This window comes from Bactrocera tryoni, chromosome 5 (genome assembly GCF_016617805.1).
Source record: "Bactrocera tryoni isolate S06 chromosome 5, CSIRO_BtryS06_freeze2, whole genome shotgun sequence".
NCBI classification, from domain to species: domain Eukaryota; kingdom Metazoa; phylum Arthropoda; class Insecta; order Diptera; family Tephritidae; genus Bactrocera; species Bactrocera tryoni.
The window spans coordinates 20,929,781-20,955,332 of NC_052503.1; the positions used below are offsets into that span (position 1 = coordinate 20,929,781).

At 34.9% G+C, this 25,552-nt stretch overlaps 1 protein-coding gene across 2 annotated transcripts in view; it reads left to right on the forward strand.

Moving 5' to 3' along the window:
• LOC120776680 (solute carrier organic anion transporter family member 74D) overlaps window positions 1-25,552 on the forward strand; it is a 74,504-nt gene that overhangs the window by 43,028 nt on the left and 5,924 nt on the right. The window contains exons 3-4 of one of the 2 annotated variants that reach the window (XM_040107554.1): window positions 22,631-24,348; window positions 25,019-25,498. In XM_040107554.1, the coding sequence (XP_039963488.1) occupies window positions 23,073-24,348; window positions 25,019-25,498 (1,756 nt within the window). In that variant the 5' untranslated portion in view covers window positions 22,631-23,072. Of the gene's footprint in view, window positions 1-22,630; window positions 24,349-25,018; window positions 25,499-25,552 lie in introns of those variants that run through there. The other variant, XM_040107555.1, reaches the window with a different exon arrangement.

Below are 25,552 nucleotides of genomic sequence, written 5' to 3' on the forward strand. Positions count from 1 at the left end.
GGTTTACTTTGTACGCACCAGATGTTTAGTAAGATATAATAAAGGCTCATCTATTTCGAGGTTTCCTACTTAAAAAAAAAAATACAGAAACTTCAAATTTATTGACGAATGTTTATTATGATTCGAAAGAACATTCTTTGGCATTTATCTCTTGAATATTATCTATTTCAAATGTTGGTCGCAGCTACGTCTCAGAAGGTTCATCCGTTGAGTTCAATTTTCGATGACTCGTTCGAGGATTCGACTAGTAATTGGCGAAAGACAAGCGTGATGCTTTACTTTAAGGCCTGAATCGAAGCGAGATTGTCCGCATAGATTTTAGGCTTTACATATCCCCACAGAAAAAGTCTAACGGCGTCATATCACACGGTCTCGATAGCCAATCGCTCGGATCAAAATGTTAAATTATCTGCTCACCGAAGTGTTCTCTCAATAAATCCATTGACTGATGCGATGTGTGGGAAGTGGCGCCGTCTTGTTGAAACCAAATGTCGCCGAGATCACGGGCTTCTATTTCAGGCGACAAATAGTCGATTATTACGGCGCGATAGCGGTCGCCATTGACGGTTACGTTTTTACCGGCATAAAACACCTGTCCACAAACCACACCAAACCGTTGTTTTTCTGGATGAAATGGTGGCTCCTGAATCATTTTAGTTTGCTTTTCGCCCCAAATGTGGCAATTTTGATTATATATGTACATATCCATTGAGTCACAAATGGGCCTACCATAAGTTGAGCGAAGCGCCCGAAATACATTCTTTGCAGAACGTGAATTTTCGTGATAAAGTTGAACGATTTGTAAACGATGTTCAGGCGTAAGGCTTTTCATGATGAAATGCCAAACATTACAGAACAAGAATAACGCGTGATCTGTCAAAACCAGGCTATTGAAAAAGTACCTCTACTTGGATCAACCTTTACAACAGTATATGTAAGGAAAACTAGTACATGTATTCCATATATAAAATGATGATAACACTAGGTGTTTCGATAATTTATAACGTTGTTCAACTACGAAAAATTAGTAAGACGAATTTTTAATATTTATTAACAAAAAAAAACATTATTTATTCAGCGAAGCATATTCCATAAATTAGAATTCTTTTGCATTAATACGTTTATGTTAATGGTTTTTCTACTTTTCAAAGTATGTATTTCTGATAACTTCTAGTTACTGATATAACAACAAATTCTTCCAAAGATCCATTTTCAATATTTTCCTTACCCTTATAGCTATTAAAATTTTACTCAACAACAAATCTGTCTTAATATTTACAGCACTAAATTTCGAAAATATTTATGTAAATACATACATATGCCATGTACATATATTTTTATTAATAGCGACCTAGATTTAGACACACAGGCTTAATGGAGCTCAATTAAAACAGAAATTCATACAAATGAAATACACTTGTTGCAAGCTATAGCAAGCAATTCTATCTTGACACTATCTTTACACCATCACAAGTTAAGAAATCTCATAAAAATATTATTGCTGTGATTTATAGAATATTGTTACACCACACAATTGGGTTATTTAAAGCACGCGCATCCTTCTAGTTTCATCATTCATCATTGTTTCTGGGTCAATAAATATGCGATGCTTTACAGACTCCGATTGGTGTCTGTTATAATTGCAAACATCGATATGTATAAGTTCTAAAATCACGTTAAAAACACTTTTTTCTTGCCACAGTAATAACAAATTTTAATTTTTTTTTAATCAGGTGTTATAAAAGCACTAAGAACTTTTTCAAACCAACAATTTTAATTGAAGTTTATAACCACCTTGCTAAACCATTTAATCAGCGAAATCTTAGATCGTATATATATTCACTTTTGCATTCCACAAGTTATATAATTTCGTATGACCCGAAACTTATGTATAAACGCCCAAAATTTTATTGTTGTCAAAACTTTTTTATTTCTCTTTATTTTTTGTAAAACCACACGCATGCAAATTACTATCATTATTTCTACCCACATGTTTTGTCAAAAATGAAGTCAAAACAAGCAAGACATGTGGGGTAATAAATTTTCAAACGCACATGCATACATATTGTACATACTGCGCATTATTATATGTGGTACACTTGACTTCTGAAGTGTTTTTCAAATTATATTGGCGAATACTATGCTCATTTCATTTTTTTTCTACATGCAGTACATAGTTTATTTTACTGATACACAGAGAAATATTCTTGGAAAATATGTATTTGTGGAGAAAAATCATTTCAAAATCTGTGGATTATAAGCTGAACTTTATCTGCCTTATCTACGACTTTTCGACATTTTCATATAAAATTTTCTTATTTTTTTTTAATATTATTATTTATATACATATGCACCGAAAATATCCAGCAATTCCAATTATTCAAAAAGGAGAAACTAATTATTCTGTAGGCCTAGATTTTCTATGATATTTTTATAGGCCAACAATTTCAGTGCACATGGAACTTAACTTAAAGTGAAAAACTGTAAATATAACTCTGCTTTGACGTGGTGTCTTAAGCTTCGGCTCAACTTTGCCACCATATTCGGCCGATTGATTGTTTGTTTCCAAGTCGTAAGTATAGAGCCAAGACTCATTGTCACTACTAATAGGCTTATGACATCCTGGTAGTCGAAAAACATTGTTTAACAGAAGTTAACGCGAAACTGTTTTTCAAAAAAAAAAAAAAAAGTGATTTTGGAACTGCTTTGCTTTCACCTTTCTTAGGTTTAAATGATATTTCAAAAAGTTTTTTACGCATCCTGCCGATACTCCAACGGTGCCAGTAAGATCTCTGATTGGCTGTTGTCGACTCTTAAACCAATTCCTTTATTTTATTGACGTGTTGATCATCAGTTGATATTAATGGCCGCCCTGGACGTGGTTCGTCGTCAACTCGACCCTCTTTGAATAATGTGTACCAAGCAAAGACACTTGCTTGCGACAAATAATTATCAACGAAGGCCTTTTCTAGCATTCTGAACATTTTGGCATCAGAAATTTGCTTCCGCACACAAAAATGAATGGAACTTCTTTGTTGAAGTTCACTTTTCGCAAAAATCGCCAAATGTATTTTATGTATTTAAAAAGAAAAACGTATACTAAACACTAATGATAATTTGATGTAGTATTTGGCACAGATGTCACTAATAATCTTACCAACCTCGAAAAAATAATATGGAGATGAATGGGGTTTCCGCGCGAAATGTAAAATGAAAAGTCTCACTATTTTTTGCCCACATGCGTACAGCTTTATATTTATATTCAATCATCAATCCATCAACACTCCAATTGTAGAATGACATCAGCGGTAACTATTTATTAAACTTAAAAATATTTGTAAAAGTAATTATCACATAAATGTGCCAGCGAACAAAAGAATTCTTTCTCTGTATGCAGCCACGCGGATTTGCTAAGGACCACAGTGAGCATTGAGCACGAAATCAAGGTGGGCGTATGTAAGCAGTTGCTGAATAACAGTTGTTATTGCCACCGATGTGGTCGGATTTTGGCAATATTTACCGACGTACTTAAGCGTTTGTAAATATGTATGTAGTTTTGGACATACAACGGTACACAAACGTAACTTTCATGGGTTCATTGCTTTCAACTTATAGTTGAATGAATGTGTAGTTTGTAGTCTTTGTATTGTAAAATATCGAGAAAAATTATCGATCGCCGATTCCTTAGAATTTATTTTTTAAGCTACGCCAACTACTTGGCGTTAAGCTTTGCCAAAATCATTAGACATCACAAATGTGCCAGTTATTAACAATTTTTTATGCAAATAGACACTCAGTCATACATATGAATACTATATAATATACATATATATGCGTACAAGTATTGGGCATTGTGTGCCTGTGCAAGTACTTAAGATCGTGTTCGCGTGAAAGAAAATGGCTTGTACATATTTGCATTAAAAATAAGTTCACTTGTATATGTATAAACAGGCAAACATATATCTATATATAAAATTTTGGAGAACAACATGGAAGAATTTGGGAATAAAAGTCAACGAATTGCGACCAAATGACAAATAAGGCGTATTTTTAGAATTGTTTAAATAAAGATAATAATAATCTGCTAATAGAACGAGAAATTTGTAAAAGAAAGTAGAATTTTTAGTTCGTTAGACGATTTGTGTAACAGCCTGAACAACTAATGAATACTACTAACGGTACCTGAAAGCTATCGAAGCTTGCTCTTTTATTTTCTAATTAATATTTTGCACTCACACTGTGGTGTCGTCATACTTTCTTTTTATATATGTATTTTTTTCCTAAGGAATTAAGTTTAGCCGATCCCTATATCGAGTCCAAATCTTAAATTTTATACAACGTTTCTATAATAGCATCTTTCAAAAATCCAAATACATTTTGGGCTTAAAGGTGATTCAAATAATATGCACACTAAAATTTACAGAACCCTCTCTTTATCATATAACTGGAAATTGACTTCACAAGTAGACGAAAAATATCAAATTAATATAACTCGAGTAGCCTTTTGAATGCAGAGTGACCTAAGTCCAAGTACTTAAGATCTACTAATCCACAATAGAAACCAATTTTACAAAGAATCCGAACTACCTCTTTGCATGCTCTTTGAAACCAATTCATAAAGACCACTGTTCATATGGTACAACCCCGTCGAAACAGCTCGTTTCTTGGGTCTCCCATTAGCTGATCCCCGCTACAACAACAACGAATGTCAAAATCCTCTATTTTCTTTTATGTATTGTATCAGAATTGGCTCTCTTCGTTCGAAGACTACCCTAAACATAACCTAAAAAGCTAACAAAACAAAGGTTCAGCAATTGCAGTAGCTACAACTTCGGGCGCCCGGGGCCAAGGATGTTCTGCAGCCCCCCTTTATCTACCCACCTACAAGTTTCATGAGGTGGTTCGAACAAAAGTGAATTTTTACAAAATATCTTCGATATTAAGTATACAAAATTTAGGAACTAGAAGCCACGCAAATTCTGAAGTTCCAAAATTCTCACAATACGGTTTTTGAGGAAATTAATAGTAAATTTACAAGACATCTTATTAAAAGCCATAGAAAAAAAACCCATTTTCGCGATATATCTTTTACACTTTTGACACAATTGGAGTTTTTAAATACCATTTTTGAAAATTTGGAGAAATAAAAGTATTTGTTACATTCAAAGCATAGGATAACTGTGAGAGTGACACGTCGCTAGACAAAGCTAGAAAAGTGCATCTTTAAGTTCTATCACTAATTTTAAGAAAGATATAAGACAAATTCAAAAACTGAAGAGTATTCCAGTAAAAATTTATATTATTCATTGTTAATCAGATTATTACACTATGAGTTCTCTTTATATTTTATACTAAATTTTGTAAAAAAAAATTGTTGAAGTATTTTTCTGAATATTAAAAAACAGCGAAGATCATTTTACCGCCCCCCAAGACGTTGCGCCCGGGGCTACGGCCCCCTTCGCCCCCCCTAGCTACGCCACTGAGCAATTGCATTAATATCTACCAAACAAAGCAGTTTATAAAACATAAAAAAATATTATGAATTGTTTCGAAAATCTTTGCTTGTGATATTTACAATATGCCAACGAAGAAATACATATATTTCAATAAAATAAAATTTTCGTACTTCAATTTCTCTTTCTTTGCTCAAGATATTTTGTATTCCTTTCTTAACAAAAAAAAAAACAAAAAACAAGACACAAGAAAAAGCTAAAAATACGAAACCGTTAGTTGCACTCCATATAGTCTGTTTAACTTTTCAATTTGTTACCAATCTCTTTCTGCCTTTGCAAATATGCGAGTACACACAACAAATTCGAATTTATGTTAAGTAAATACAATATAATTTCATGTCAATTCGCGACGAAACCCATTGCAAATGTACTGAAATTCGGAAACGACATTAAAATTTACGAAAAACAGCGAAAAAGTAAACAAAACATTTACCAACAAGTACAAATAAGGAAGAGCTAAAAGGCAACAAGGTAAAAAAGGTGTCCAGTGAAGTGAATTCGTTTCAACAGCAACTGTAACAACGAGACAATGGAGTAACTTTCGCGTATACTTAACACAATCCATAACTGTACACGCATTTTTTCCAGCTATGAGTCGATGACGAATCATATTTGAGTCAGTATTAGCTTATGTACGCAACAAACTACAAGTATATACCCTGTGGAGAAATTTCCGTAATATAGATTTTTTTTATAAATATAGATACAAAATTTTAAATATTATTTTTGTAGTATTTTCTAAAAAATATTTTGATTTCTGGAACTTTTGCGTTGTTATTAAGGAAATAACATTTTGGAACCCATCGTTTATATATTAGTTTCAATATTGGCATACCCACAGCGAAAATTAACGGCTTTTGCGCATATGCTAATTTGTTCTCTGCAGGGCAAGAGCATCTCATTGTACTATTCTCCATTTTCAATCAGAAAGTCTTCAATACAACGGTCTTTACACAGTTTTTTACTCAAAGAGTTCGTATGTACGAATATTTAAAAATAATTTACATTTATCTTTTGGAGCATGTTTTCCAAACATTTCATTCGACGCATCTACTTTGTATGCAGGAAGTCGGCAAATAAAATTTAATAGGGCACCTAGCCCAAATGACGCAAGTCGTAAAGCGGATATTGGCCCATCGAGTTTACATAAGTAAAAAATTAAAAGAAACAGCATACAATAGCATATGCCATATATATGTATATATATTTTTTGGTTGCTCTTTCTTTGAAGATTTTTTGAGAAAATAACTTTTCAGGTTGGACACTACATAAAGAGAGTTTTTTTTACATATTTTCAAGAAGAAATAAAACGCACAGTATAATGCTTGTCATTATGTTTCAAAAATGATTTCGGACAAGTGATCACCAGCACTGACTCGGGATAATTCCAGCCGATCGACCCATTTGTTAGCAATAACGTGCCGACTATTCTCTTCCAAGAAATCAATCGTAGACAAGCCACGCCACAGGCGAGAACGCCAGATCCGGTCCGGTGGCCCTCACCGAACGTGTGATGCGCTTGATTTTCGGCCAGCTTCAAGATTCTTCTACAAAATCTGTCATAAAGTGAAAGGGCACAGCTCCAATTGGCGTACGGACTCATTCGGATCTTCTTCGATACTCTGCTCCACTTAGAGGGCGCACATTATTTACTACAGTTAACGTGGTGCGACACCGATCCATGGTTACTCGAATTAATAAATTTGCTCGATTTGCAACCGTTGCTCCGTAGTAAGTCTAAGTAATTATATGTAAGTAGTACTAAACTAAATCTAAATCAAGTAACAGTTGTCCAAAATACCAACTCCGAAAAATGTCCATTAGGTTAGGTTAGATGACTGATCAAAGATCACATGTGGACGGCTAGGTATATATAGTCCTTTGTGAATCCATATAAAAGAAGAACTCCTGTGTTCGAACTTATAAATTAGCAAAACGCTTAGTAGCCAATATATTAGGGAGAGACCACTCTTACTGAGGGCAAAAGGGCTACTGGATATCTTGTGATCGATATTGGGCTAGAAGCCTTTGGCGACAGCGCATGTACCGATGGTTGCCCAGCTTTGGCCAAGCTTTCGCGAAACCCAGCCATCTAGTAATAGAAAACAAGATGATCCGGGAGCACCGACCCGCCCCCATTCTACCGATAGCGGTTCTAGGTGCCTTTCCTTGCTAAGGCCTGGCACCCATACCAGTCTCATCTAAAAGACACACGATGCCAGAGACGTTAGGCACTCCTTGACCAAACCCTAACGAACTGTTAAAGGGTTCAAGACTAGTATCTCCTCTGTGCTATCTGAATGAATGGTCACTTCTCTGAAGGAGGCTACACTCCGGAGTTTGGAAGACACTGCAATAGTCAGAAAGTCTGAAGATAGAGAGTTTCTGGCAGTAAACTCCTCCACTAACTTTTCCACTAAGTTTTAACCCATCCGTAAAGAAGCTCACTGCCCCTCGCCTCCAACGGCTTCTTCCCACCAACAACTCCCTCGTCGGTATATGGCAGAGAAGGAGCCGCCAGAGTTCAGTTTGACGACTCCATAATCCAAATGAACCGGTATGAAGTCAATGTGTGTGAGAATATCAGGTTTTCTGAGTCTGATAACAACTTTGGCAGCCATACACCTTCCGACGATATCTACGATTGCACTATGTGCAAGATGGCATTAAGTGGCATGGTTGGAGTAGACCTTAGTGCACCACACATGCTGATGAGCATCGCCCGTTGAACGCTCTTGAGTTTCTTTGCAAGTGTGGTATATTCTAGAGCCCTCCACCACATAAAAACTCCATAGAACATAATGGGCTTGACTATGGTGTCATAGAGCCAGAGGACCACTTACGGTTAGAGATCTTACCTTTTGCCATGTCTACAGCAGTATAAGGCAATCGATGCCTTTTTTACTCGCTCTTCGATATTCGGCACCTACGAAAGCTTCCTATCCAGGATGAGCTCTAGATATTTCCCTGTATCCGCCTGTTGCAGACGGATGTCTCCCATCACCACATCCCCAACCGAATAGAACCCATTCTTGGAAGCTGTGGCATACCTACATATACATATATAGTACATCATAAATTTCTTTACGGAAATATCAAATAAAAATTGTATAATACAGATTTCTATGAAGCAAAGAAACTAAGTTTTAATAGCACAATTCATTGTTTACATATTTATTCATAAGTTCCGACAAACATACGTACACATACACATATGTATGTATACAGCCAATACAGTATTGCGAGTATAATGGCAAGCGGCAACCGGTGGCTCTCCGTCGATTGCTTAACAGATATTGGCAGTCGTATTATTGTAGTTTTATACTGCTGTTATTTCCATTACTTTTGCCGTTTTTTTCAGGTTGCTCTTACTGCTCGCTTACCATCTAGTCAGCCACTAGTCGTACATACTTACATATGTACATAAGTATGTCTATTGCGCAAGCGCAACTATTGCGAAATTACAAATGTACTCGTTTCCTTATAGTTTGTTGCTGTTTTTGCTATTGTTGTTATTTCCTCTTTCTACAATCACTCTTCGCTACCTGTTTGGACGCTCTTCACTGCCGCCTCTAAATGTTCCCCCCTCCCCCACAAGAGTAAGCTGCAATTTCACTTCGCTATCGATTGGACTATTGGACTTGGCCGGCTTTGCTGTGTGATCTGGTCTGGTCCAGTCCAGACTTTTGCAATAACAATAACAACCAAATGACACAACATCAAATGCATAACATTGAAAGCAAAATTGTCAAGCTCGTCTGCCGTGTAGCATCGATTATGCTGTTGATGTTGCTAACAGTCTTGACCACTATTACCATTGTCCGGCATTGTACATGCTTTCTTATAGCTTAGCAGTAGCCGGTTTTTGTTTTTGTTCTACACTTTGAGATCATACTAATGTATTTCAAGTGCATAGTGCAGTGAGTGCAGCATTTCACTTTTCTGCTTATTCGTTGAATTAGCCCGGGAATAAATGTTTTGTGATGGTTCTAAAGTGTTTATCATTGCTTTATTTGATTTTATTGTAGAAGGAGTAATAATTTAGATTAAAAAAAATCGTTTAAGCCACTTTTAGGTGGAATTTCGCGAAAATCTATTTTTTGGTTTAGTAGCCGCCATTTTATCCCAACTCAAGATTTTGACTAGTTCTTCGATCATTACCCGTATTCATCTAATGCAATTATAAACTTTTTTGGTTTTTGAATTTAAGATAATTTAATGAAAAAAATTCTTCCTCAACACCAGACATGTTTTTCGGAAGTCTTCTTGGAGATCGCCTACGCGATCAAGGGAAACAACTTTTTTTTAATAAATCACTCATTATTTAAGTAAATTAAAATCCTTATTTCATTATTTTTTTTTTATTTATGATTTAAAACTCTTCTCAAAAACTCTCAAAATCATACGTTTTTTTTTATTTGCAAGTATATCCACTTCATCCTTTTAATAGTTTTATGTTAAATATGTCAGAGTTGCCGACAATTGCCGATTGTCACGGCTTCTTAATTAAACCAATTGGCAAATTTTCTCATATCTTAGAATCTGTATGTAATCGAATTCGCAGATTAAATCATATTATAGTGCCTTCTTAAAAATTAATAAAGAGTTTAGAGCAGTTATTTAATTGAGTTAATTTAGTGATCAGATCATATTGTTCTATTGAATTAAATAATTGACTCAATTAATGCCTAAAATAATTATTCTGAATATCAACCACATTTCGAATTTTTTAATTGAATTGTTAAATACTCCATTAACTCACATATAATTGACTATTGAGTTAATTATATTTTTTTTTTAATTTTTCAAATTTTATTTTACATATTTGTATTGCTAAATACTCAATTAACTCATATAGTCGTACTCAATTATAAAATTGACTCAATGAATGGGTTCGAGGAAATTTCTATAAGAATTATACTTAATATCAACCACTTTTCAAATTTTCTTTTACATACTTGTATTGCTAAATACTCAATTAACTCATATAGTCGTATTCAATTATAAAATTGACTCAATTAATGGGTTCAAGGAAATTTCTATAAGAATTATACTTAATTTCAAAAACTACAATTTTTCTCATTGAAAGGTGAAATACTCGATTAACTCATATAATTGTTTTCAATTATATAATTTACTCAATTAATGGCTTGACTGCAATCTTTATAAGAATGATTTAATAACTTTTCAAATCGAAAAACAAAGAAATTCAAAACAAATCATTCTATCAAGAATATTTACACACTAAAAAATGAAAAAAAACCATTTATAATCTCCTTATCTCACCTTTATACGTTCTAAATCTTAATAACAAATTCAATTCAATTCAATTTACTTTCTCTCCAACCGAGTTCACTTTTTGTCCATTTAAACACCGCTCCCGCCACGTTCAAATTCCCGCTTTTGCTATTACCTTTTTCTACCATTTAGTTTTCATTGACTTTAATATTCGCTCTCGACACGCCACCATCTTAAACTTGTTGCATACACACATATGTATATACAAAAGCTATAATAAACTAAACAATAAAAATATTTATACATAAACACATGCAAATATATATAAATAAATACTGGCATATAGTGAATGTTTAAATGAATGCCGCCATTTGAGTGTTTATTTTAGCTTTAATTTCAGTCGCTTGGTCACTGCCGCTGACTTTGACCTTCACATTGAATTTGTGAATTGTAGCGAAAATTGAGTTCACGCATACACGCACATACACATGTAGAGAAATACTTGTGGTATGGGCAAATTTAGCTTTGCCCAGCGAAGAAATCGCCGGTACTTAATAAGTGACTGGCAATTTTTACACATACATACATACATATATGTATATTTATGAATTTGTTTTATATTTTTTTTTTTGCTTGATGTAGCAAGTATTATGTGTGTAGTTAGTTAGTCAATTTAACTAAGCAAGTGTCTAATCAACTCAACTTACAAAATAAGTAATACATAAATGCTATGTGAAGAATGAAAAAAAGAAATTCATTGTAAAATTTTCCTAATTGAATTTTTCGCTTTTTGAAACGTTAACGTTTGATATTTGGTACCAACCAGTGCAAGGTTTGTTAATATTAAAATAGTGTTAAAAGTTATTTTACTTCGTTTCCTTATCTTTTTCAAAAACTCTTAATATTTTGAACCGGCTGCCACTCGAGTTTTTATTTGTGGAAATTTTTTAGCATTATTTTATCAGTTAATCGTCAAACTCGAAAAATGTTTCGATCTTTGGCTTTTTGAACCAACTGTTACACATTTTTGAAAAACTAATCTCGCCCGATGTCTTCCAAAACTGACTTACTATAGCTTATAGCGAGTATTTGACAATGATATACGAAGGCAATCCGAATGGATTTAATGTAATGGTCTTAAATTGGTATTTCCTTTGCAATATACCAGTACTGATGGCAGCAAAATAACAGAAATATCAAAGCGTTTAATTTGAATTTTACATTTCTTCTAGAGAGCGTCAGAAAAATTCAACAAAAACACACTTAATATTTGAGAGAGAAAATAAATCGAGAGAAAACGAAATTGCAGTCATAACTCAACTCAATGTGACTTGATGTTCAGAAAATTTGTTAATAAAATATAAACAAGGTATTATGTACAAGCATCTTAACAAATTTAACCCGAACTGACAAAAGAAATCTTTATTAGCACCTTCAAAATAGGCTCCTTTTATATCAATGATTAATCCAATTTTCCACACACTTTTTATGAGCCCCGTCTGGCCATCAGTGCCTTCAACGAAATTTGTTTTTTTTTTTTTTGGAGTTTCGCTTATTTTTTGAAACGCCATTCGCTGGATTATTGACCAGTTTCGATAGCATATTCCTAAACCCACGTCTTCTCACCAGTGATGCGTTTGATGAGTGTAGGCTCCTCAGTTACATTGTCAATTTTTTTTTGCGCCTTGCACACGATGTAATTTTTTAAAAATGTTCAGGTCTTTTGATACCAATTTACCGATGGCCGAATTTATACCCAAAAACTAACCAAAATATGTTTTGTTAGACCCAAATAACAGTTGATATACTAGTCTTTGATGCAAACACGACAATTTGCCTGCACTGTTGCTTTAATTCGCAACTGAGTTAAGTTGGTCATGATTTCGAGACTCCACTGAAAGTTCAAGTGGCAAATATTTATGTATGTTTGTGATAAAGTAAACTCCCCTACACACTACTTACTTTTTGAACAATTCTGTTGCCGTGATTCCATTAGAAACGCAAGATTTTAAGAAAACTCGTTGTTCAAATTTTTCCATGGTAAAAATCGCCTGAGAAACTGAGCGCGTTATAACACAATGGCCAAATACATACTAATTGACATATGGATATTAAATTTCACACTAACATAAATTAGACTGCATCAATCTAGAAAAAAATATTTATCGATTCAGTCTGCGCACGCAGTTTAGATGGATCAGTCCGATTCATATTTGATCATGGTATAAACAAAGTTAAAATATCTTTTCAACTTGCCTTCTTCGATAAATCCTTGTTTTTGAATTCGTCTGAATCAATTGAAACGGGTTTTTCAAACAGTTTGGGATATCAATGAAATGCTTTATTCCTGTGAAAGTACATTCGATGCTATTATGCATGGAACTCGATTTCTTTTGCATGGCCACGAATGCAGAACTTCAGACGCTGAACCCAATTTTAAACGGTTTTGAAAAATAAATTTGCCCATACTGCTGCAATTTCATGTTCGATATTCGTACCAAGTTCATCAATTGTAACTGGTTGGTTAGCATAGACCATAGACTTGACGTAGTCTCACAGGAAATAGTCTAAGGACGTCAAATCGGAAGGCGGCCAATTGGCTGGGGCATTTCGTGTGATAACACGTTCACCAAACTTGGTTTTCAATAAATCGATTGTGACATTCGCTGTGTGGCTTGTGACATTAAGCGGTATCGATTCCCATTTACAGTAACGTCCCAGTCCTTATCATCACGGAAGAAGTACGGCCCAATGACGCCACCGGCCCACAAACCGCTCCAAACTGTAATTTTATCGGGAAGCATTGGTGACTCTTAGTGTACCTACGAATGTACTTTCACAGGTATAAAGAATTTCATTGATATCCCAAACCGTTTATGATTTATTTCAAAAAAAAAATTTGTAGCGCTCTTATTGAAAACCCCGCTCTATATGTGAATCTGTTTAATAAAAAATCAATATTGTGGCTAAGTCCAAAATCTTACCTAATGATCCAATGAAGGAACTATAAGGCAATTAAACCTTTATTCATACGATGAAAACTATTTGAAAATTTTAGGCAAAAATGCCGAACTTTACAGTGAGAACTATTTAGCAGTCATGCTCAAACAACTTCGTAAGCAAGATTTTTTAGTAAAATCAAATTTAATGCAATTTTTTGTTGAAATATGTATTTAGAAGATTTTTTCATATATTTAGTATGCAAATGTATATAGTATGTACATATGTATATATGTGCATAAATCGGTATTGAAAATACCTATATAAGTAGGCATATATGCATATTTCCTGGGTCATTCTGAAAAGCAACACCAATCAAAACACTAACCGCAGAATGTATAGAGTTATGCAATTTGCACGAACTTTTTGCTTTTGCAAAGGAAATGCCATCAAAGCGTCGACTACCTGCCTATAAGCAAAAGAATGAAAGGGCAAGCAAACAAACGAATCGTCATCGCCGGACGAAGAGAAACCAATACAGACACCATCAACCACTTATCGAGTTCAATGTGCTTAGCTGCAGCAAAAAAAAAAGTAAAACCAAAAAACAACAACACAAACAATAAGAACAACAACTGCAAAAAAAACCAACAATAAGAACAACACGTACGCAAAGCTCGGCGAACAGCGAGTGCAGCGGCAGAGGCAACGAATGAAGTTAGCATTGAAAGTGGATGCAGCAACGGCGACGTCGACGTCGACAACAACAGCAACACAACAAATTCAAAATTTGCCAGCAAGAGCAAAACTAATGTGTGTTTGTGTGTGTGTGATCAGGTGTAGATACGTAAGAGTGAGGCTAAATTTGCACGCATGCGTGCTGTTGCAACGATCACATGTTTGTGTGTGCGCACATGTGTGTATTGCTGCATCCTCTGCTCGACCTATTGGCTACAGTCAATGCCTTGTTTTTATTGTTATTGTTGTGGTTATTCTGCGGCCAAGACAAATCTGTGTAGAACAAAAGCGTGTGGAATCGCCGCAAAGTGAATGATCTCTGGCCGAACAGGCAAAAAAAAAAACAAAAATAACAAAAGCAACAACAAAGCCAACGACATCATCATTACCAGCGGCCGGCATGTTGCTACGTAGCAACAGACGCACAGGTTGCAGAACGCCGGCTAGTTGCTGCAGCAGACAATCAGCAGCGCTTTATGTTTGTTGTCGCTAATACTATATAAGTATATGTACATACATATGTATGTAACTATGCACTGTTGTTGGCTTTGCTATGGTCGCGGCTATTGTCTCGCTTTGTGCGCGACGTTGCATGTGTGCTTGCGAGAAAAGCGCTAAACTTGGCCTGTAAGCAGCGTTGAAGAAATACGAATTATGACCAAACTACAGTCGCAAAATTCAAAATTCACCAAAGCAACAACAACTACAACACGAACTAATAGCGACGTCTCATACATGCAGCTGTGTTGCAAGCGCATCTTCCGTGCAGCTCTTCGTTTGTATGGTTGTAAATATGTATTTTTGCATGTGTGTGGTTGTGCATATGTATATAGGTACAACCGCATATATGTACGTATGTATATATGTATTTGATTGTATGCAAAACTTCACCTTTGCTATGTTGTTCTCACTGCAGCTTGACGCCGCTGTTGTTGCATCAGCGCAGAATGTCAAGGAACTTTACTCGTCACTGCCAACTATGACCGAATACCCACAGCCTTCTTCTCTCATTTTCGCTTTTTTCTATTACTCTCCCAAGTTCGCTTTTTTATTATTATTTTTTATGTTTTTTCCGCATTCACTCCGATTGCCTTGTGGTTTTTTACTTAAGCGCCGATATTCTCAAATTCTTACCGCTTTTCGAAACAGCATTGCTTTGTATTGAGCTGTTTCATTATTATGCAGACACTGATGTTTACACAATCGAACCAAGCAGTGCTGTATTGTTAATATTTCGAATTAACCGGAAGAAAATAAATTCGAAAGATCTATAATTGCTATTATTTATGGCATGATTTTCATTCAGATATCTCGATGAATTTCGTAAAGCACATCCCGGTAGCGCTGTTTTCTGGAAAAGAGTAGCGCTATCTGCCTATATCTTTAAGGATTTCATACTAGAGATATTCAACAATATAGCTGAACATCTAATTATTTTAAATTCAAAGAATGAGAATCCATAACTCTAACATAGTGAAACGATTGCAAAGCCATTTAAGGGAATATTTCCAAAAAAATTTAAAAATTATATTTGCATTGAAGAAGTAGTTTTATATAGTTAAAAGTATACTTAAGATTTATATTAACCTAGACTGGTCCATATACATACATTTTTTTAGTAGTGGTTTGATCTCAATATGTCAATTGTTCAGAACGTGAAAATTTGACTGGCGATTCGTTTTTAAGTAAAATTTCCATACCATTAAACCATATGAGCCTTAATGGGAGTGAACAATTCGAGTTCAGTGCATATATTCCATAATTACAACCTAACCTTAAGATGTTAAGAGTACAAAGCTGTCGAACAAGGTCTGTGAGTAATAATTTTTCAAGTGTGTAAGCCTTGATATAAAAAAGGATAAAAAAGAATTTTGTGTGTTAATGAGATACGATTTTTGATAAAAAAAAAATTACTACTAATGCCAAAAATGGCTTGATGAACGTTATACGGTTTCTGCTTTGAATGAAGCATACATTCCTAATAGCCTTTTCGCATAGCCAAATTAATTTAATATATTAAGATTATAATTGACACACCCTGTTTGCCTTTCACACAGCTGACTACCCGGTTAACGTTAGGCTCAATTAACGATCAACTGTTATATTTGTTATTTCTTCATTTTGTATTTATTCAAATTATTAAAATCTATCAGCTGAATAATATTTCATTCATGCACACAACCATATATGTGTTTATAGCCTGGACAACAGCCCGCAGAGTTAAGCAAAGTCAAAGTTATAGTGTATACAACAACCCGCAGAATTGTTTCAATTGATATAGTAAAAACCGTTGTACCGGTATGAAATGTGACAATGAAATACTAATTTTGAGTGGGAAAGTAAAAAAAATTCAAGGTATTGCTTTTTACACATTTTGGTTACCTTTCGCACCCAACGCAGCCGCTGTCTCTTGATTCGCTGAATTCAATGACGCCGTATATCTTGTACAGCGTTCCGTACTTTCCATTGACTGCGGTAATCGCCGTTGAGAAAAGACCAAAAACTTTACGCAAAACTTTTCGCTCGAACACACTAAGGCCGGCTCATAAGATGAGGTCATTGTCCATGCCTCCACACCAAAAAGCAGGAAGGGAATGATGAGGGACTTGGAGAGTTTGATCTTTGTTCGTCGGGAAAGGACTTCACTTTTCAATTGCCTACTCAGTCCAAAGTAGCACCTGTCCGCAAGAGTGATTCTGCATTGGATTTCAAGGTCTATTCACATGCGATCACAAAAATCACAACTCTCACTGAGTTTTATGAAGTATGTGAGATTTACCTCACTGACTGGCGTAAATTCAAAAGCTTAAATGCTCACAGTTCTATGATATTTGAAAGCAAAAAAAAACCCATAACAAACATCACAAATTTTTCCTCAGGTCAGGTTTCTCAAAATAGGACTCGTTCACATCAAATATTTCCTACCAACACATATGTATATCTTAACGCTTACTTCATACCGGTACACCCATTAATTTGTATTACATCGTTCTAAATTTGCTTTCTTAAAAACATCTCTAAGTTTTCAGTCTTTCTTTAAAAGTTCAACGAAAATACGAAAAAACAAAGTGACGAATTTTGTGTTGAAGAAACTTCGAAAAAATTTGGATTATTCCATATTTTATAATATTTATTTATTTTGTCATTTTACTACCTAAATTTCTAACTCAAACAGCTACTGTGTTCATCCAATTTTTTAAATAAAAATCGTACTATTTTTCATGAAATAAATGAAATTTCAAATTTAATTCCACCTTGAACGAAATTATTTTAATTGCCTACAAATTGCCTAATAATTGACAATTGTGAAAGTGTTGTATTGGGAAAAACAACAAAATCTTCGCTATGAAATATATATGAAAACCAAATTAGCAATTAAATTAATTAGTATTGTGGCAGTAATTTTGTTTACTTTAATGTGTATTTATCCACAAATTGTCACATTTTCGTAATTTTCCCCTTCGAATTCGCAATTTGAATTGAATCACTCTCTGCAATTGTCTAAACAAATGTCAAATTGTCAAATTAGCAAACTGAAAAATGCCAGTGATTGCTAAAAGTGTTTTTTACCGCCAATTTTCATGTTAAATTCATTCAATAAAGTGACAAATCTTAATAATAATAATAAGTGACCATGTGGTCTCTGCAAAAATTGATAATAAAATCTTATTTACGCAATAATTGTGCCAAAATGTAAACCAGTGCAAGATTGAGTACATTTTCAGTACATTTCGAATATGAAACGTGCCGTAATTAATGTGTTGCGCAAAAGTCATAAACATATAAATATTTCAGTATACTAAATATATATGTATGTATGAAGGAAGACTTTTTCCAAGCCATAAAAAGTGCAACAACGTTAAACCAAGCGAAGTAAATATGGATGTCATGCTTATACACATACATATATTGTATATATGTATGTATTATGTATGTATGCATGCCGACCTTTGATAACGAAAAATAAATTATCTGTAATAACATACACAGGCATAAAACTCAGCAAATAAGTATCTGGCCATATTTTTTCTTTGGGTGGCCATATTTTTGCAAGCAATTACGGTCCAACATTTTTTCTGCACATTTCCTTATATGCACCATAAAATAAGTAAAGGTTAGTAGGTAGGTTTCATGACAATTATCGCTAAGCACATAGACGGAGAACGGTTTGGTTCTATAAACCAAAAAACATCCTCTAACGAACCAATGTCCTTAATTAAGTCAATTATGAGTTTTTCCAATATGTATTAATGTAAGGAATTAGCTAATTGACAAATTATTATTGCGTCAATTGAGAAGTTTTCCATGCTTAATTTAGTCAATCAACAATCTTCCAACATTAATAGAGTTAATTAACAAGTTTATTTAACTCATTCTTTTTGCTAAATAAAATCATTATGTGCATTTCCAAAACAACCTCAATTGTTTCAATTAGCATTTTTTCTTTATACGTACTATTGAGTACAAATACCTAATTAACATATCCTTAATTGAGTCAACAATGATTTCTTTTTTCCAATATGTATTAGTGTAGAGAATTAGCTAATTGACAAATTCTTAATAGAGTCAATTAAAAATTTTTCCATACTTAATTGAATAAATTAACAATTTTTCGACAATTAATTGAGTCAATTAATAATTTTATTTAACTAATTGATAGCCCTTTAACTTGCGATTTTTTCATACTTAATTGAGTCAATTAACAAACTGACCAAATTCCATCATTAATTGAGTCAATTAACAATTTTCGGACCATTAATTGAGTCAATTAACATTTTTTATCATTAGTGTAGATATTTAACTAATAGATAACCCTTTAACTTTTAATTACAACTTGTTACCATTAAAAATTAAAGTATATAATTAGCAAATTGGAATACCCAAAATGATGTCAATTAGAAAATTTTCTTTAAAAAATAAAATTTTGCAAATAATCACTACACTACTTTAATTGAGTCAATTAGAGCTTTTTCCTTATTTATATCACTAAAAACTCCTAGACAATTGACTAAATTAAGGTTATGTCTGGTACGCCTTTTAGAGAAAAAATAAGACGAACATGAACAAAACTGTAAATTATTACCAAAAAAAGTAATTCCATTTGAAAATTTGCAAGCTGGAAATAAAAATTATTATTTATAAGCCGCTGTGCCTCCAATTATTTTAAGCAACACAGCAGAATTCGACAAACAAACTACTGCTTAATTTAATTTAATAAAATTTATCAAAGCAATCTAAAATAATTGTTTTCTTCTCGCTAATTAACTATTCAAAAAAAGCCAAAAATCGAAAACAAATTGCGAAAGCGATGTTCACGTCACGCGGCGGTCGCAGCTTTTTGCCCTGACATTGAATTCATTTCGGAAACTCACGCTTATGAATACAATAAAATATACATATGTACATATGAATATACCAATATGTTTGTGTATATGTCGGTATAAATTGTTTGTGATACACCTACAGCCACAAAAATTAAACAAATATACTTAAATATGTATATTATATATGGTATACACATATTTATATATGTGTTTGTGAGTGTATATAAGAAATCAACTTTTTTATTGTTTACTAGCCAATCTTGTATGTCGTTTTTTGCAAGCTGTATCAATATTGACACTGACTGTGGCTGCGACTGTGGCCTAAAATGGCTGCACTGCACTGATAAAAAATCCATGCACACATAAACAAATGCACACTCATACACAATTATATCACTTTTATATGTATGTATATATGTGTGTAAATATGAAAAAATTGTCAAAATGTTATATGGCAATTCTTCTACTGCTTCTCCAGCGCGATTGCGTTGGTGCATTTTTTCGGTAAATTTTTCATAAAATTTAGTCAAAATCCGGCCTTCGCCGTCACTGGACGTGTAATTTGTGCAGCAATAATGCAATAAATATTGCCAAAAAACACTAGGGAACAGCTTAACAATTGTGATTATTCTTATCGGCATAAAAAAACGCTGTTGATAACAATTCCAGTCACCCAATTACCTACTTTCGCTGCGTGTGACTACTTGACTTGAAGCAACCTAATTATTTTTGCGAGTGTATTTGGCACGCATACGCAGAAAATACGCATAGGAACGGCAAATAAATACAAAAAAAATTGTTTTAAAAATAGTTTGTGTATTTTCAAGGTCAGTGTTATATGGAAAGTGAGTACGTAATGATAACAGTACATAATCAAAACGCTATAGCATGGTGATATCAAATGTGCAATAAAGATAGCGAAAATGAAGAATATTAAATAATAAATAGTTTAATTGAAAACGAAAGTGCAACTCATTTGAAATGAGTCGAGCACGTGAAATACATACATACATACATATATGAGTAAAAGAATTACACACACCAATACGTATGCAGAACTTACCCGGTTTTGTTTGTGTATTTGTGTTTGCGATTTTAAGTTGTCATTTGTTATCTATTAACCTTCAAATGGTTCAGTTGCCTCACCTGCTGTGTAGCTTATGACTCTACTATCTCCATACATATACATTTATACATAACTGTAACGTAATTTGGCAAGAAGTTAGTGTATTCGACTGCATCATTTTAACGACGTAATTATTTCTCAATAGGTGTATGTGTCAGGGTGGTTCTTAAAGTGGCAAAGACAATAAATTCTTTCTATAAAAGTAGTGATAAATTTTTTTTCTAAAGTTTCAAACAACTGTTATATTATTACTTCTGTGACAAGCCGTTGCTTTGTATTACATATAGCTACTGATTTCAGTATAGTATAAAACGTAGATGATAACTATTTTTGAAAGAAAATTTTGATAATATTCAAATGGAAAATTTTGCAAAGATAAATAAAAAACAAGAAACAATTTTAACTTCGGTTTCACTGCACTTCATACATTTCACAATTAAAACTAGTGCAGGGATATAATAAAATGTAAATATTTTTCTTAGATAAAAAAAATATATTTTCAAAAATTCACAAAATACTTTTGGAAATTGGTCTTGAGCTTTTGCTGATTTTTATAAAACGGGTTTTACAATAGGGACGCTACAAAAGTAGACCGATTAGAACACCAACGACTCCATATTTTTTCCCGCTCTTTTGACATTCCTCTTCATTAAAGTTTGCCATTTTATTATGGACAGATATACGATCAAACAACGAGTTGAAATTATTAAAATTTACTACCGAAATACGGAGTCAGTGGCCTCAACTTTAAGAGTCCAATTTATGGTCTTCATAGTCGGCCCGTCAGATCAACAATTGAGCGTCTAGTGGAATAATTTGAATCCACAGCCACAGTACAAAATGTTCCCGTGCCAGTGAGACAAAGACAAAGTGCCCGTAGTGTCGAGAATATTGCTGCCGCTAGCAGTCGTTGCGACGATCAAATTGGCGCAAGAACTGAAGCCGTATAACCACCAGATTCGTCATATGTTCTTGAATTGAGCTGAGCAACAACTTGAAAATGATCCGGATTTTCAGCGAAAAATCATCATCAGCGATCAGGTGAAATTGTTGCGATGTCGGCCGATTTATGCTTGAAAAGCGTCGAAAATTGAGTTCAGCGTCTGGAGTTCTGCAATCGTGGCCATGCAAAAAAATCGAGTTCCATAAATAATGGCTTCAAATATACTTTCACAGAAATAAAGAACTACATTGATATCCCAAACTGTTTTTGTTTCAACTTTTGTGGCAATCTTATTGAAAACCCCGTTATATTCTTTGAGATTAATCATTCCTACATTCAAAAAATCGTTCAAAAATAAGCAGTCTTAGGAAATCCATCATTAAACCAACTTGAAAGAATCTATTTAATTCGATTGTTATACCTATACAACATAAAGTCGACTTCGAAGGTGGTCTCGTATAGCCTTTGAGAATTCTTAAATATTCCTAAATTCAAAAAAATTATTCAAAAACATGTAAATTTAATAGGTTCTACTTGTGAGAGTCTTCATATTTAAAACAATTGTTACGCATACACATTACATTGCAAGAGTCGAACTTACTTCCCCACTGCCCAAATAAGTGATCTAGAAATAAGAAACAATTCATCTGTAAGGTGGATTTATCATTAGCCTTCTGGGTGAAAAAAATCCCTAAAATTCTATGATAATAAACCTTCCGGTTTGGTGTTTCTCCACTGTTCTTTGAAACTATTTATTATTTTTGAGAAGATTTTATAAACTAATTCCTTCAATTTCTTCTATTTCCAGACACTGCCATATAAAAAACAGAAGCTGCAAACTTTACAACCTTCAACTTCAAAACTACCTCGTTTAAGCTACAAAATATTGAAAATAATTCGTAAAACCGATTAAAAATAAGCTGCCAGTGTCTTTGTTAAGACACCAACAAGACAACAAACGCATAAAACTCTAAACAAAACTATACAAACGGAAATTAAGAAGCTCCAACCGGGGAACTTAACTGTTATCAACTATTTTACAATAACAAAAAATCAAAAGTAGATATCGAAAATGGATGAATATTTAGTAGAAATCTCATAGAATAACTAAATTTGAAACACACAAATCCCACTTACACCCATCCACCCTTCCCCCCAACAAAAATATCCCAGCTACACAACACCAACCCTAACAAACTCCTACATTACCTACTACCCCAACTAAAAAACACCGACAGCTACAACAAAATATGAATCCCTCGACAAATGCCAGCGACGTCGATGCCGCGGCAAATCCACAAATGCTCAATTTTCAGTCTCCACAACGCCAGATAAAGCCAAGCACAGCTTCAAGTCCAGCTGGTACACCCTACAAACACAATGGCAGCAATGGCAGCAATGGCGATGCTAGTCTGAACGGCACACCATTACACAATGGTCACGGCAATGCGAATGGCAGTAATGGTTATCAGAATGGTACACGACGTGATTCTACGCAGGCCTGGACTCCACTACTGTCGAACGGTAATGGTAACAGTGCTGCACTAAACAATGGTAATGGCAACACTGGCTTGACAGACAACAGTTTAGTTGGCACAGCAAGTATTAATGGAGCGGAAGACGGCAGTCTAGCAGGACAAGATGCGAATGAAACACTAGGTGATCCCACCACTGTACTATACACCAAATCGACCAGTAATAACAACGAATGGAAAGATGCCGAACAAATTAATAACCTCAAAAACGGTCTGTTACATTATCCGGTTAATCATCAGGGCAACAATAATGGTTCGCTAATGAACGGCAAGAATGGTATCGGCTTGGGCGTACCAGACAAGTATGATGAACAAGATCCACTTACCGGCTTATACGCACAAAAAAATACACGAACGCGTGAACCGGATGAATCGGATACAGATTCCGAGTTGAGTAATGGCGATCGACAAGCTCCCGGCTGCGGTTTATTCGGCTGTCGGCCGAAATGGGCGCGTAACTTTGCCTCGACTAATGTCTTCATGGTGGTCTTTTTGCTCGCCTACATTTTACAGGGCATGTATATGACATATTTCGTGTCGGTGATCACTACCATCGAGAAACTATTTCAGATTAAATCGAAAACGACGGGTTTTCTACTAAGCGCCAGTGAGATGGGTCAAATTAGTACCGCTATGTTGTTAACCTACTTCGCGGGACGTGGTCATCGCCCACGTTGGATCGCTTGCGGCATGGTATTATTCTCCATTGCAGCTTTCGCTTGCTCATTGCCGCATTTTATATTTGGCAAACAACTGATGCAATCACTTGATACGCTCAGTAACGGCGGCAATGGTGGTAATGCGGCAATGCGCGCCTTACATGGTCAAATGCTGCACGCCAGTTATGGACTGCATGGAATGAATGACACAATAAATGCGACAAGTGCGAACGCATTGGAAGGCGGTCTCAGTGCATTGTTGGCCAATGTGCCGGGCTCACACGAAATGAATCTGTGCATACCGGGACAGAACTCAACGAATTCCAATTCAGGTATGTTAACTATAAAATATATTTATACTTAAGAGATACGAAATAGGGAAAATTAGGTACAGGAATCGACTTTCCTCAATTTGTGGTGTGCCTCGCGAAAGTCTTTGGGTTTTAAGACATTCTTCTTTTTCTTATTCTTCATTGGCGCCGCAAATGCAGTTATAGCCGAGTTTTCGACAGCGCGCCAATCGTTCTTGCTCTTCGCTGATTGGCGCCAATTAGAGATTTTAAGTGTAGCCAGGTCCTTTTTCATCTGATCTTTCAATCGGAGTGGAAGTCTTCCTCTGATTCCCCCCGCGAGTACTGCGTCGAATACTTTCAGGGCTAGCCCGTTTTCATCCATTCAGACGAGACAAAATATTTATATACAAACGAGCTGAGTCGAATTAGTCCGTCTGTATATAAGCGAACTAGTCTTTCAGTTTTAGAAATATCAATCTGAAATTTCGCACACCTGTTTTTCTCCCCAAGGCGGTGCTCATTTGTGAGATCCGCCGATATTGGACCCCGTACATTCTCCGAATAAATTTTTCAGATTGTCGTTTTCAAGTTGTTTCAGGTACTGTATTTAGTCCCTCTATTATCACTGATTTCAGTCCTTCATTTGACTAAGAAGTCTTATGCTTTCTCAATTTTTTCCGATATTTAACCATAACTATCTTTTTTGTAGAATGCGATGAGGATCAAAAACTGGAGCAGGCATCACACTCAAAAATCACCGTTATTGTACTGTGCATATTCTTCGCTAGTCTCTTGAGCTCTGGCATTGGACAGACGGCTGTAGCCACACTAGGCATACCCTACATAGATGATAATGTGGCAAGTAAACAGTCACCCATGTATATGGCCATAACAATTGGTGTACGCATTTTGGGACCCGCTTCCGGTTTTATTGTGGGCTCATTTTGTACACGCTGGTATGTGAATTTCTCCAATCCCGGCTTCGATGCAAGCGATCCACGTTGGATTGGTGCCTGGTGGCTGGGACCAGTCGGTATTGGCACTCTCATGTTGCTGTCTTCTCTTGCAATGTTCTCATTCCCAAAACAGTTGCGCGGCAAACGAAACCCCAATGCCGGCGAGGCTAAAGCGGATGGCGGTGATGAGGCTGCAGCCGCAGTGGAGGTAGATGAGAAGCCGAAATTGAGAGGTTTGATAACTTCCTTGTAAAAACTTCTTTGAAATTTTTAAATGTTAAAATGTT